The 12,913-nt window shown below is 42.9% G+C and overlaps 1 protein-coding gene across 5 annotated transcripts in view; it reads left to right on the forward strand.

The window, feature by feature from the left end:
- Cep192 (centrosomal protein 192) overlaps positions 1-12,913 on the forward strand; it is an 88,818-nt gene that overhangs the window by 68,730 nt on the left and 7,175 nt on the right. For all 5 annotated transcript variants that reach the window (XM_031365946.1, XM_031365947.1, XM_031365948.1 and 2 more), the window contains 6 exons: positions 6-111; positions 862-1,069; positions 3,814-3,893; positions 4,920-5,015; positions 11,454-11,573; positions 12,011-12,132. In XM_031365946.1, coding sequence (XP_031221806.1) covers positions 6-111; positions 862-1,069; positions 3,814-3,893; positions 4,920-5,015; positions 11,454-11,573; positions 12,011-12,132 — 732 coding nt within the window. The remainder of the gene's footprint in view (positions 1-5; positions 112-861; positions 1,070-3,813; positions 3,894-4,919; positions 5,016-11,453; positions 11,574-12,010; positions 12,133-12,913) is intronic.

Consider the following 12,913-nt stretch of genomic DNA (forward strand, 5'->3'; position numbering starts at 1 on the left):
TTTAGGAGTAAAATGCAAATTCTCGTGAGTCCTAATTTTTCTGTGTCCACAAAAGAGTCAATGTTCCCATGGACTGGTTTGATCTACATACACTGTGATAATGGACAGAAGGTATATCTCTTTGCTTTTCTGAACAGTGTTCCTTTTATTTTGTAGTTTCCGTTTCACAATCCTTATTAACTTTTACATCTCAGAAGTTAAATGAAACCCAAGTAGATATTCTGACTCCGAGCACTTAGTACAGAATTTTGCCCTTTGAGATCTGAACAGTTTTCGTGGGAGACTAGTGATAGAAAGTAAGGGCCTGATAACTATTTGCTTTAAAATCAAGAAGGAAGGAAGGAGGGAGGCAGAGGAAATGGCTCAGTGGGTAAAGTACTTGCCTTCTAAGTGTCAGACCCAAGTTCAGAGCTTGAGAACATAGGGAAAGCCAGACACGGGAGTAGGCATCTGCTTATCCCCATGAGCCTACAGGAGAGAGGAGGCAGAAGCAGGAGAGTCCCTGGAGGTCAGTAGCATCTTAGCCAGTGCCCATAGAAAAAACATAAGGCCTTTCTTAAAGCAAGGTAGAAGATGACACTCAAGGGTATCCTATGACTTTCACAGTTGTGCTAAGGCACATATATGTGTACACTCACACATGCATAGCACATGCATGCAGGGATAGTGGAAGGGAGGGAGGGAGGGAAAGAAAAGCTGCTGCTGAGAGCGGAAATAGAACCAAAGGGTCTGAATAAACTTTAATTTCTAAATTCCTCATTGTTTTATTTGTTTGGAATTTCTTTACCATAATTTAAAAACCAGAATGTGTCTTTTAAACTGGTAGCTATTTCTGTGTCTTACTCACTTGGCTCATTTCAGAAAATTGTAAAAGTTCAAATTCGCGAAGATTTGTCTCAAGAACCTTTCCCTCATTTGCCCTCCTCTGGCACGTTTGGAATTCTTGCTCCAACACCTGAGCCTTCCATTAGTCGTCTGACAAAACCAATAGCAAAACCGCCTTCCACAAAAGTTGAAATTAGAAGCAAGACAGTGATTTTTCCTCCAACAGAACCTGGTAGAACCTCAGGTACGGTATTACAGAGTCGGGCGGGTCGGATGGCAGTCGCTGCATACAGCCTGCTACTTTGTCTTTAGTTATTTTTTTTCTTTTGTTTTTAGTACTCAATTGTTTTCGTATGCTAGGGATCAAAGCCAGGGCATCACACATGGTCGTGCTTTCCTGCTAAACTGTACTTTGCCCCTCATGCTGCAGGGTCACCTTGAGTTAATAAATACAAATGTTACTCCTACTTAAGAAGAGCATCACAGAGCCATTAGCAGTCATTCCAGTAATGGGATGGATTTGAAAACACAGTCTTAAAATCTGAAGCTCAGGCTCTAATAACTGTATTTAGGTTTCATCAGATGGTCATTACTATCCTGTTCCAACAAGATCTCTGACCTAGGAATTGAAGAAACGAGATGGTGTCTTAGTTAGGGTTTTATTGCTGTGAAGAGACACCATAATCTCAGCAACTCTTATAAAGGAAAGTGTGGTTCTGGGTTCTCCCTCTCCTCTCAGGGTGTCCAGACATCTGTTACACTGGCTTGGAGAGGACTTGACAAGTCTGGAATGGGTGGGATCTGAGGATCATTTTTCCCCTTCAGAGCCTGGAGGGGTGAATCAGAGTCTAGGATAATCAGGATCCTGGGAGCTAGTGCCACAGAGGCAGGAAGAGAGACAGGACCTTCTCTGAAGATCTTAATGTTACAGCTCTTTTAAGCAAAGGCCTTCTCCAGTGAGCTTTAACGAAACAACTCTCTGAGATGATCTTAGCTTCTAGATATACTTTTATTCAGGGTGTCCTTATACATGTAACTTTATTCAGGGTGAACTAAGGGTTATATAGTTTGGGGAAGTGGTGAGAATAGCTAGGGTAGGCAAAAGTCGGGGGCTGAAAGGTAAGGCTACTGAGATGCCTCATTAGCATGGGGAAGAATTCCAGGTGCTGCGCTATGTGACTTGTAATCACCTGGTTGGGGATGTTGATTATGTAGTCTGAGGTAGGCACAGAAATGAAGGGAGTTAGTTCCACTCTTGCTATCTCAGGATGAGATTTAAACCTCAAGTTTTGAGACTTTTGGGGTTAGAGCATGCTCTGCCTCGCCAGTTGCGTGCCAGTTTCTCTGGTGGCACAGCCTACTGGCCCCATGGGAAACATTTAACTGGGGTTGTCTTAGAGTTCAGAGGTTTAGTCCTTTAATGTCATGGCAGAAAGCATGATGGAACACAGGCAAATATAGTGCTAGAGAGGTAGCAGAGAGGTCTGCATCCAAATCAGCAGGCTGCATGAAGAGAGAGGGCTGCTTTATGGTCCTGCCTTGGGCTTCTGAAATGCTAGAGCTCCCCAGTGACACACCTCCCCAATAGTGCCGCTCCCTTGAGCCTATGGGGCCATTTTCATTCAGACTACCACAATAGGTCTGACCTTCATTGATTTTGAGGTTCTTGAGAGGCTACACACACTACGCAGTTTCTTCATGTGTTAAGGGGCTGTTATAACCATCACTGAGGTAGATTCACTCATTCATGTGCTCAGTTATGTATATTAAGCAATGAACCTGGTCTTTTCCATCTAGTAGGTACTCTGTAGTTAATATTCCTCCAAAGTCCTCACATAACTTCTTTTTTATCTTTTTTTCTTTCTCCTTTTCCTTGCAGACCTTTGTTAAATGAACAATATTATTTGGGTGTTCTAGAAAGGACTTGGGTCCTTGTCTCCCTGAGACATGGTACCTTCCACTGTCTTTGTTGTCTTCTCCTCTATGTACCATTTACCCTAGTAGCTCACCCTGCTCTCACTCTTATCTCAGGACCTTTCCTGTCTTCTGCTCCAGGGATTTTAGTCTTTCCAACCTTGGTGACGTCTCCACTCTCTGGCCACATTCTTCATGTTCTCTATCACTCAGCTCAGGTCCCTCTTTTCTTAGACTCCTTGAATCCTGTGGCCTGTCCTCGTAGCCATGGCCTTCCCCCCTTTATTTGATTTTTGTTACCTTCCTGTTAAGCCATGGTTAAACTTAGCTGTCTGCTCACTCATGTCCCCACTCCAGCATCAAAACATTGCTTGGCAAACAGGTTCATGGTACCAAAAGCTCCTTTACCGTGTTCTCATCAGCAGCCTGTGACCCAGCTGTTCCAAGTCATTAGACTAAATAAAGTCTCTGTTTTCTATCATAACAGACTCCTTCTGCTTAAATCCAGGCCTATCTAGTCTGCTTTTTCAGGACTCTTCCTGGCCCTGTCCTTTGCTTGGCCTTCTGTTTCTCCTCTGTGAGCTCCTTCCAGTGATCCCACAGTGTGCTACCCCTGTAACCCAGCTTCTGGAGTTTGTGCACCTGAGCTCTGTGCCCTGCTGCCACCTGTGCCCTGCTGCCACCTCTGCCCTTCTGCCACCTCTGCCCTTCCCCCTCCCTGTGCTTTCCCTGAGCTCTAGCCTGTAAACTGTGGCTGGTGCTTGCTCTGCTCAGGTGATGAGTTCGTAGAGGTGTTGACCCAGGACAGAACCTGCTTCTCCTCTAGTCTGACCATGTGAGCCATTGACACCTGTCCTAGTCCATTTTAATCTTGCTTCCATGTTTCAGCCCTTCAGTATCTTTGCATTGTGCTTTTGAAAAAAATCCAAAACCAGGATATCTGACACATCTGATTCTTTAGAAAATTCTGTAGTTTCCACTGGACTGTAAGGTCATGAAGTTGTCACAGAACTGCTTGCCACTAACCTCTCAGAGTCAAGTGGTACGTTTTTTCTTTTTTTCTTTTCTTTTCAGAGAACTATCTGGAACTGGAGAATTGTGGCCCCATAGACGTAAAGTGGCACCTGTCATCTTTTGCTCCCCCGTATGTCAAGGTCAGTCATCTGGCTGTTGAGACCCTGAATGCAAGTGTAGGTCGGCATCTTGGTTGTGTGTGCCAGCAGTTCACTCGTTTGTGTTTTTCTGAAGGCTGGGATGCTGTGTACCCAGTCTTTTTCACCAGATAATTCGGAGAGTCAACTTGGAAAATGTATTTAAAAATGTAAAACACAAGTGCTTACTCCATTTAATTTTCCTAGTCCTGATTCTTATCTGAAATAATTTGAGATCTGTTCAGGGTTTATTGAGCCCGTGTGCACACACTGCTTCCCCTATGTGCACTGTGCTCGCTGTTCCCTTGTTGTGTCTGTCATTTGTCAGCCCATGGGAGCTACTGCAGGACAGGTGGAACCCTGCTGGGGCTTGTCCCCATGCCACCTGCTGCATAGCTCTTCCAGTGCTACTGCCCAAAGAGAACAGCTCATTTGTATGGTTCAGTATTTTGTGACACTGTTTGTTGTTGGTTTTTTGGGTTTGGGGTTTTTTTTTTGTTTTGTTTTTTTTATAACCAGAATTTTATGTAACCTTGCCTGGCCTAGACTGTGTAGACTAGACTGGCCTTAAATTCATAGAGATCCTCCTGCCTCTGCTTCTAAGTGCTGGGATCAAAGGTGTGTGCTGCTATGCTTGGCTATGACACAGTTGAGGTAGGCAGTTATTGGATATATTGCAATAATGATTGAGTTTTGCAGTAGTATTAAACCGTACATTCAGCAGGGTGCTCGGGATCTTTGGGGCAGACAATCATTTGACATTATAAATAGCATCAAGCTCACAGTGGACATATTTAACCTTTTGTGTGCTGGTGACAACCGATGTAATGTCATGCATAGAGCTCATCTGGACAGGAGGCTCTTTCTTAGGAATGTACCGTGTGTTCCAGATCCATTTTGAGATGGATTTGTCCTGTCCTCCATAACTAAGAATAATGGGATCTCTGTGATTAGTTTATTGGATATGGTTTTTATCATCTAGATAATAATTAAATGGCTATTTAATTATTTTAAGTGATTATTTCCCAGGGAGTTGATGAAAATGGAGATGTTTTTAGAGCTACCTACACAGCGTTCAGATGTTCTCCCATTTCTGGCACGCTAGAAGGCCATGGAATCCAAAAGGTGAGTTTTGGAATTTTATAGACAGCTGGTAAGAGCATTATATTATTCTACCAGGAATGAATCGTGTGACTTGGTGGCTTCAGTTTGTCTCCTTAGACCAGCTTTTCTCTGGGAAGAGGTCTGCTCGGACAAGCACACTTCTGTCGTGCTGCGGCAGGCATCTGCTTCCAGAGAAGTGTCAGCTAACAGCACGGGTGTGGGGATAAGGGCTGCAGCTGCTGACGTCTTAAAACTTCACTCACCAAGAGTAGTGTTTAGCAGCCGGAGCCGTTGAAATCACCATTCTTTAGAAAAATTCGACAGTCACAGCATAGTTTTCAGTATATTTTTATGGGTAGCAAAACCTTCCAGCTATTGTGAACTTTTATTTACATTCAAAACCTTTTAAAATTATTTCTTTTGGGCTGGTGAGATGGCTCAGCTGGTAAGAGCCCGACTGTTCCTCCGAAGGTCGTGAGTTCAAATCCCAGCAACCACATGGTGGCTCATAACCACCTATAATGAGATCTGACGCCCTCTTCTGGTGTGTCTGAAGACAGCTGCAGTGTACTCATTTATAATAATAAATAAATCTTTTTAAAAAATTCTTTAAAAAAAATTATTTCTTTTATATTTTGAGATTATAATAGTTACATCATTTCCACCTTCTCTTCCTCCCTCCAAAACCTCCCATCACTCCTCCTTGTTCTCTTTCAGATTCATGACCTCTTTTCCATTATTGTTACATACATAGTCTTACTCAAAACCCTAGCCAGAGGTCTGGAGAAGGCATCAATGGTTAGGAGCACTTCCTGCGATTTCCCAGCACCCATGTTGGATGGCTCATAACCACCTGTATCCCCTGCTTCAAAGGATCTGACTCATCTGGCCTCTGGATACACACACACACACACACACACACACACCTATATATATAACATATATGCACATAAACATTTTTAAAAATATATGTGGACTTTAAATTTTTTAAATCTTGTCCTGTTTTATTTGTGGGTTTAATTATTTTTACTTTCTTCTTTTCTTCAGAAAAGTTGCTGTATTTAAAAATACTCATTTCAGAGCAAATAGGTGAATGCTGTAGAATTTTAAATGCACTGGTAACAGAGAAAGTTAGTTGAAGGAAGGCCTTGAAACTTTGTCATCTCAGAGTTAGAATAGAAGGCTCCATAATTAACCTGGTATCCATTTGATGTTGTATTCATGGTTAGAAAGTCACAGGACAGGAACTCTGGGCTCTTCCAGATTTATTTAGGATCAGATAATTGCAGCCACAATGTGACACTTGTATGGAGTCACTCATCTTCAGGGCAGTTTCTTAGTTTCAGCTGTTACACTTGCACTTGACATACTGACAGCCCATCATTGATGGGACTATATTTATCTTGAGACTAATAAAATTTCATAGTTAATAAAGAGGTTGATATTGGCATAAACCAGGATGTGGGAAGATGGTACCAGGTATGTTATATATTATATCACAAAATAAACAGGAAAAGGTGTGTGTGTGTGTGTGTGTGTGTGTGTGTGTGTGTGTGTGTGTGTGTGTGTGTGTGTGTGTGTGTAGTCTCCTCCTTTTAGGTCTCAGTGTCTCTGAGACAAAGCATTTACTTTCTTTTTTTTCAAGACAGGGTTTCTCTGTGTAGCCCTGGCTGTCCTGGAACTCACTCTGTAGACCACCAGGCTGCCCTTGAACTCAGAAATCCGCCTGCCTCTGCCTCCCAAGTGCTGGGATTAAAGGTGTGTGCCACCACCGCCCGGCTAAAGCATTTACTTTCTGATTGTTCCTATCCAACCTTCTTTTACTTCTCTATGTTCATACACTATCGTTTTCTTGTTAATTTTGTGTTAAGTTGACAGAGTGGTCCTAATGTTCCCAGAGATGGAGCCACGGGGATCCCCAATAAGGGGAAGAATGTGAGAAGAGCCCCGTGGGGAGGGCTCAACAATCCTCAGTTTCAAACCTCCAAGCACTGTCCTAACATGGTGGCAGAGAGCTCAGCCCCCGTGTCTTAATTGGGGAACTGAGACAAAGTGGAGAAGTACAGCAAATGGTAGTTAGATGATGTGATCAAATGTGAGCCTGAACGGTTGTTCGCCACAGCATTAGTTACTTTGCTCATTGCAGCGACAAAATACTTGACAAGCAGCAGCCTGAGGGCTGGAAGTGTACTTTGGCTCACAGTTTGAGGGGATCTAGCCCTTATGGAGGCGAGGACTCTCACTTCTTAGCAGAATGAGAAGAACAGGGTGGACAGGCAGTGGGATGAGCCATAACATGTCAAGGCTTGTTCCCAGGGATCCATTGCCTTCAGTTAAGACTCAAAGTTCCTAAAGGTTCCAGAGCCTTCTAAGGCAGCACCACCAACTGGACACCAGTGTCCAAATGTGAGACTGATGGACATTACACATGCAAACTGCAGCAACGATACAGAAAGTTAGCTTAGATGGTCTGAGATATAAAATGTCAAGGCAAAGTATAAAGCCCTTAGAAAATATGTACAGCAAGTCTTTATATGACACCAATAAAGGTGTCAAAAAAGGGCAAATTGTTAAAATTAGTAATACTTCTGCATCCAAACAACTCCATCCACAAAATAAAAAGATCCTCAAGGTGGGAGAAATATTTGAAAATCATGTATTTGATAAAGGATTTACATTTAGAATATTTAACATTTATGCCTTAGACAAATGATTGAATTTCTAAAATGAGCCAAGGATTCAAATAGATGTTTCTCCATTGATTCAAAAGGCTTAGAATTGCTAGTCATTAGTAAAGTCAGAAGTGAGCTGTCACTTTCTAATCTACTAAAATGTTTAAGATGTGATCTTAAAAAACAAAACCAAAAAAGCAATAGTTTTACTAAGCATATAGAAACTAGAATTCTTGTGTGTTGCTGTTGGGAATGTATTTATAATATGGTGTAGTCATTTAAGTAAAGTTTGACAATTCTTAAACTAAACATAGAATTTCGGTATGCCTTAGCAATTCTTCTGGATATATACTTCTTAATAAACTCAAATGGCTGCTGGACATAGTTGCACATACTTTTAATCTTAACACTTGGAGGCAGAAACAGGTGGATCTAAATTTGAGGCAGCCTCTTCTATATAGTGAGTTCCAAGACAGGCAGGCCTGCTGTCTTAGTTACTTCTCTATGCTGAGATGAGACACTGTGACCAAAGCAGCTTAGGAGTTTATTTAGGCTTACGAAGGTTAGAGTCTGTAAACATCATGGCAGCAGGCAAGCAGCCATGATGCTCAGCAGTAGCCGAGAGTTAACTGGGAGTGGAAGGAATGTCACTGTTACAGCCCTGCTGTGAGTGTGTCATGTCCAGAAGGTAGTTTTTTGGTTCCATCCTCTGAACTCTCTTCCCAAATGGTCTCTGAGCCTAGGCAGGGTAGTTGTACAGTTGTCCCATTTGTGACTGAGAACTCCCATGATGCTTGTCCTTGCACTTTGACCATTTGTGAGTTTCTGCATTAATCACTAGCCACTGTCCAAAGAAGCTTCTCCGACTCCGTCTTAATGCTGCACTCGCTGTGGGTAGAGAGCCAGGAATTCTGCCCCCCCCCCCCCCCCCCCCCCCCCCCCCCCCCCCCGTGTGTGTGTGTGTGTGTGTGTGTGTGTGTGTGTGTGTTGGGGTTTGGTTTATGTTGTTTTTTATTGTTGTGTGACTTTCCCTAGTGAAATGTGAACAGATACACTTTCCCTCTGGATAGGACACTGACAATAAACCAAAGAAACAATCCAACCCATGTAGCCTGGTAAATTGGGAGTTACTAAATAGGAATATAGGGTTAACTCCTGGGCAGTTGCTTGATTGAGAAGTATCAGTACTGTGCAGTAATCTTTTGGAGTAATCGTTTGAAATCAGTGTGATATAAAGGCTGAGGTAATAACTGAGGTTTTCAAGATGTGTATTGAGTGTGTGATGGACAGTAATGCCAGGTTCCTCCCCCCTTTGTTTTGTTTTGCTTTGCTTTGAGTTTAATTTAAAGAGGCCTGGCACTTCCTGGTTGTATCACTTGGTTTGCACCTGAGTAGGATGTTGTTTTCACGCTTGCTCCCCTCTACTTCATTAAGTGTTTAATTTCCTGCACTGGGACTGGGTGTTCTCATCTGGGTCTGTTCTGTTTTCCCTCTAAGCTCTCAAAATCTGGGTTATTATCTTCACACTGTGCAGGGGCAGGAATGGGGTCACATGCTCACATGAGGCCCGCATGTTTTCATGTTTTATTAGTTCAGACTCAGAGACTGACTCATTGGTGATCACTGTTGCTCTGATTTCTCTGGTAAAGACAAATTTTAAACACTGACTTTATAAAATACTACTTTAAAATATTGTCACGTTGTTATCATAGTGAGATGGCAAGTTTTTTTATCCCAAGATATCCAAGAATGGAGTGGGCAGACAGTGGAGGGAAATGGCAGGGCCCTTATTTGCCACATGGGAGCAATAGCTTAAATAGGAAAGTAGAGGACAGCGCTGTGCCCTACACAAGGTGCCAGTCAGAGACTGTCGGCAAGTGTTTCAGCTTGAAGCCTGCAGAGCGTCTCAGGATGCCAACCAAGAGCGGTTCCTCGCAGAGCAAGCCTGCAGAGAATAGGTTATTGCAGCCTCTTGTCTTTCAGGCAGATCTTGAAGGCTATAGACAGGTGCAGAAACAGATTCCTGTTTGCATCCTGGGGGCTGGGGTCAGAATAAGTTCCCGAACTACTCACAGCTGTCGGTCGACTCCTTGAGGGCAGAACATTAGGAGTTCCAGTGAGTTCCTTACTTGAAGCAGAAGCTACCACTGTGGCAAGCTACCAATGGGTCTGCCTTGAAGGTAGTCTTTCCTGGCTGCAGAGCAGGCTGCGTGGGTTCTGGCTGGGAGCCAGGATCTACACTTTACCTTCTCTTCCCCTCAGACAGTCTAATGCGTATATCTGTCTCTCCAACCCAGGAGGGGCAGGAGAGCTCAGCTACACTGCGGGGTCTTCTCAGCTAGGCCAGTGGGCTCCATTCTCTGCCACTCAAGCGGAGGGAAGCAGATATTTAACTGTCAAAGGGGGACCCCAAGTTCTTCTCAGCTGTGGATGGCTAATGGCCTTTGCGGAGAGAGGGGCTGCTCCTACGTACTCCACCAGAAGCCACTTTCTTGTGGTAATCTCCTCAGAGAGCAGATAGACCTTCACTCATTGGGGGCTGCAGCCTGTTTCCCCACTTAACTTGCACTTGGGGCTCCTGTCAACTGTTGTTTAATGGGGTGTTGCTTCATCCTCATCACCTAGTAGCAACGACACTAGGACCTTTCACATATAAGGCTATCAAACATAGCCTATTGCTTTGGTGGGGGTGGGGTGTTAAGGGAGATTCTTATATGGGTTTAGTAGCTGGGTTTTTTTTTTTTGCTTTGTTTTGTTTTGTTTTTGTTTTTTGTTTTGTGGTTCATTTCCCTTGCTGCCCCAGTAGCTGCAGGAAAGTAAGTACCTGACTGTTAGAAAGTGGTGGCTGTGTTTGTTGGTTGCTAGGCCCATCCAATCATTCGTGACTGTGGGCTGCAGTTGGATACTGTTTGTATGAGAAGCAGGGGTTTTGTGGTTGCTGCTGTGAAGGTCCAGTTGTCTTCACACCCAGGTTTCTTGGGCCCTGGATACTGCTACAGACCTCGTATCACTACTGCCAGCTTTTCTCCTGTTGTTACCAGTCAGAATGGCCACTGGGGCCCTTTAGTCCTTTAGTGGAGCATTCCCAGGTTGTACATGTGCAGGTTGCATGCCCCTAAGCTGTATGAGCAGGGCAACTAGTTCTGACCAGCATTCTGATTACCTACTGTGTGCTATTACAGCTTAGCACCATGTGCTTTATTGGTCTGGTGGCCTCACCTTCCTCTGTTCTCATGCCTCACTGAGAAGGCCTCATTGATGAGGTTGAAAAAGGAGATTGTTTTCCTGGTGGGGTTTTCTCCAGGATCGGTGTGATGCAGCTCTTGTATTGTGAAAATGCCATTCCCTCCATAAAAGCATATACTGTACATTTGAGGGAAATGTTCTGTACAGCTTTAACAGAAATATAGTTTAGATATGTCATACTAGTGATAAAATTGTTGAAATTCTTCTTTTAAAGTTATTCATTTATGTGTATGAATTTTTTATTCATGTATATCTGTGTACCACTTACATGCAGTGCCTGAGAGAGCCAGAAAAGAGCATTGAATCCCTTAGAGCTAGAGTTATAGATGGTTGTGAGCCATCGTGTGGGTGCTGAGATTCAAAGCTGGGTTCTGTAGAACAACAGCCAATGTTCTTAACTACCAAGCCATCTCTCTAGCCCACAAATCAAAATTTTTCAGAGGGAAAACTAACCAGTGTAAATGCATTTGTTATTTTCCTTAGCTCACACTAAACTTTGAATTCCTAATCAGTATGTATATCTTGCCTTGTATGTTTGTAGATCTCCATCATGTTTCTGCCCAGAGACAGAGGGAATTATGCCCAGTTCTGGGATGTTGAGTGCCACCCTGCTAAAGAACCTCACATGAAACATACATTGAGATTCCAGCTCTCTGGGCAGGTGAGTATTCTCCTGGATACAATAAGCAAGTGTGTATATATATTAAAAACCCTAAATGAAAAGACATCTCAAATACCCAATAATCTCCTGATATGGTTTCCTGTTCACTAGCATGTGGTGTAGCCTCATGTCTAAGATTCTTGCCGGGCTTTATTGGTTGGTGTCTGCAGTCTGCATTAGCCTCTGTTGTATAAACTCCACATGAACCAGGTGTGACCTGACTATGTAAGGTGCTGTCTGTGTCTATGTAAGGGTATGGGCATGTGCATTGGGGGCAACAAAACTAGACAATATTCAGAACAGAGGTTGCAGGTCAAAGGATTTAAAGATAATCATGTCTTTACAGTCTTTTTTTTTTTTTTTTAAATAATGGAAATAATTCCCTTGAGGAAATGTCTTTGTGCTTTCTCCCACTTTGTGGTTTTTTCCCTATGCAGAGCATCAGAGCAGAGAATGACCCTGAAGACTCATGCTCCTCCAGAGATACCCTCATTAAAGTAGATACTGCAGTCGTATCCCGGAGGCGTGCTGTGTCTGAGACCACTGCTCACATGCCTGGGTGGGTACACTGTAGCCATCTTGAGAGTGTCAGTACATGTCAGTGAGCTATTGGTGTGGCACTAACATACTTTCTACTTAAGTCACTTCCATTCTTCACCAAGATAGCATCTCTCTGAAAAGTTCCAGTGCATCCTATTGAAGTAAAGTTTATTCTGTTCTGGCTTCTGTTTCATACGATTAAGTTTTACTTCAGCTTCATAAGCATGCACATTTTTGTGTCTGATGTCTTTCAACATTATACTTTCTGGGATTCATTGGTGCTGTTGAACATACAGAGTGTATTCTTGTGTATTATTTTTTGAACTATTTGAACTTGTGTATTATTTATGAACTATATTTTCCCATTGACATTTGGGTATCCTACAATTTTGGACTACTGGAGCTAAGTACTATGATCATTATTTTATGTTCATTTCTTTTTGGGGAGCATTGAGACCAGGGTCTCATTATATAGGACTGGCCATCCTTGAACTAACAGAGATGCATCTGCCTCAGCCTCCTGAGTGCAGAAACTAAAGGCATGTACTACTATGCTTGTTTTTTATGTACATTTCAGAGAATAAATGTTTTTATTAATTTTGAATAAAAATAACTAATTACTACCCCAAATTGCTGGATCACATGATAAGCATATTTTAACTTTTAAAACGAGTTGGCAAAGAGTTTTCCCAAAATGGTTGTGCTGTTTTATATTTCTATAAGAAAAGTATGAGCCGGGCGGTGGTGGCGCACGCCTTTAATCACAGCACTTGGGAGGCAGAGGCAGGTGGATTTCTGAG

This window comes from Mastomys coucha, unplaced genomic scaffold (genome assembly GCF_008632895.1).
Source record: "Mastomys coucha isolate ucsf_1 unplaced genomic scaffold, UCSF_Mcou_1 pScaffold13, whole genome shotgun sequence".
NCBI classification, from domain to species: domain Eukaryota; kingdom Metazoa; phylum Chordata; class Mammalia; order Rodentia; family Muridae; genus Mastomys; species Mastomys coucha.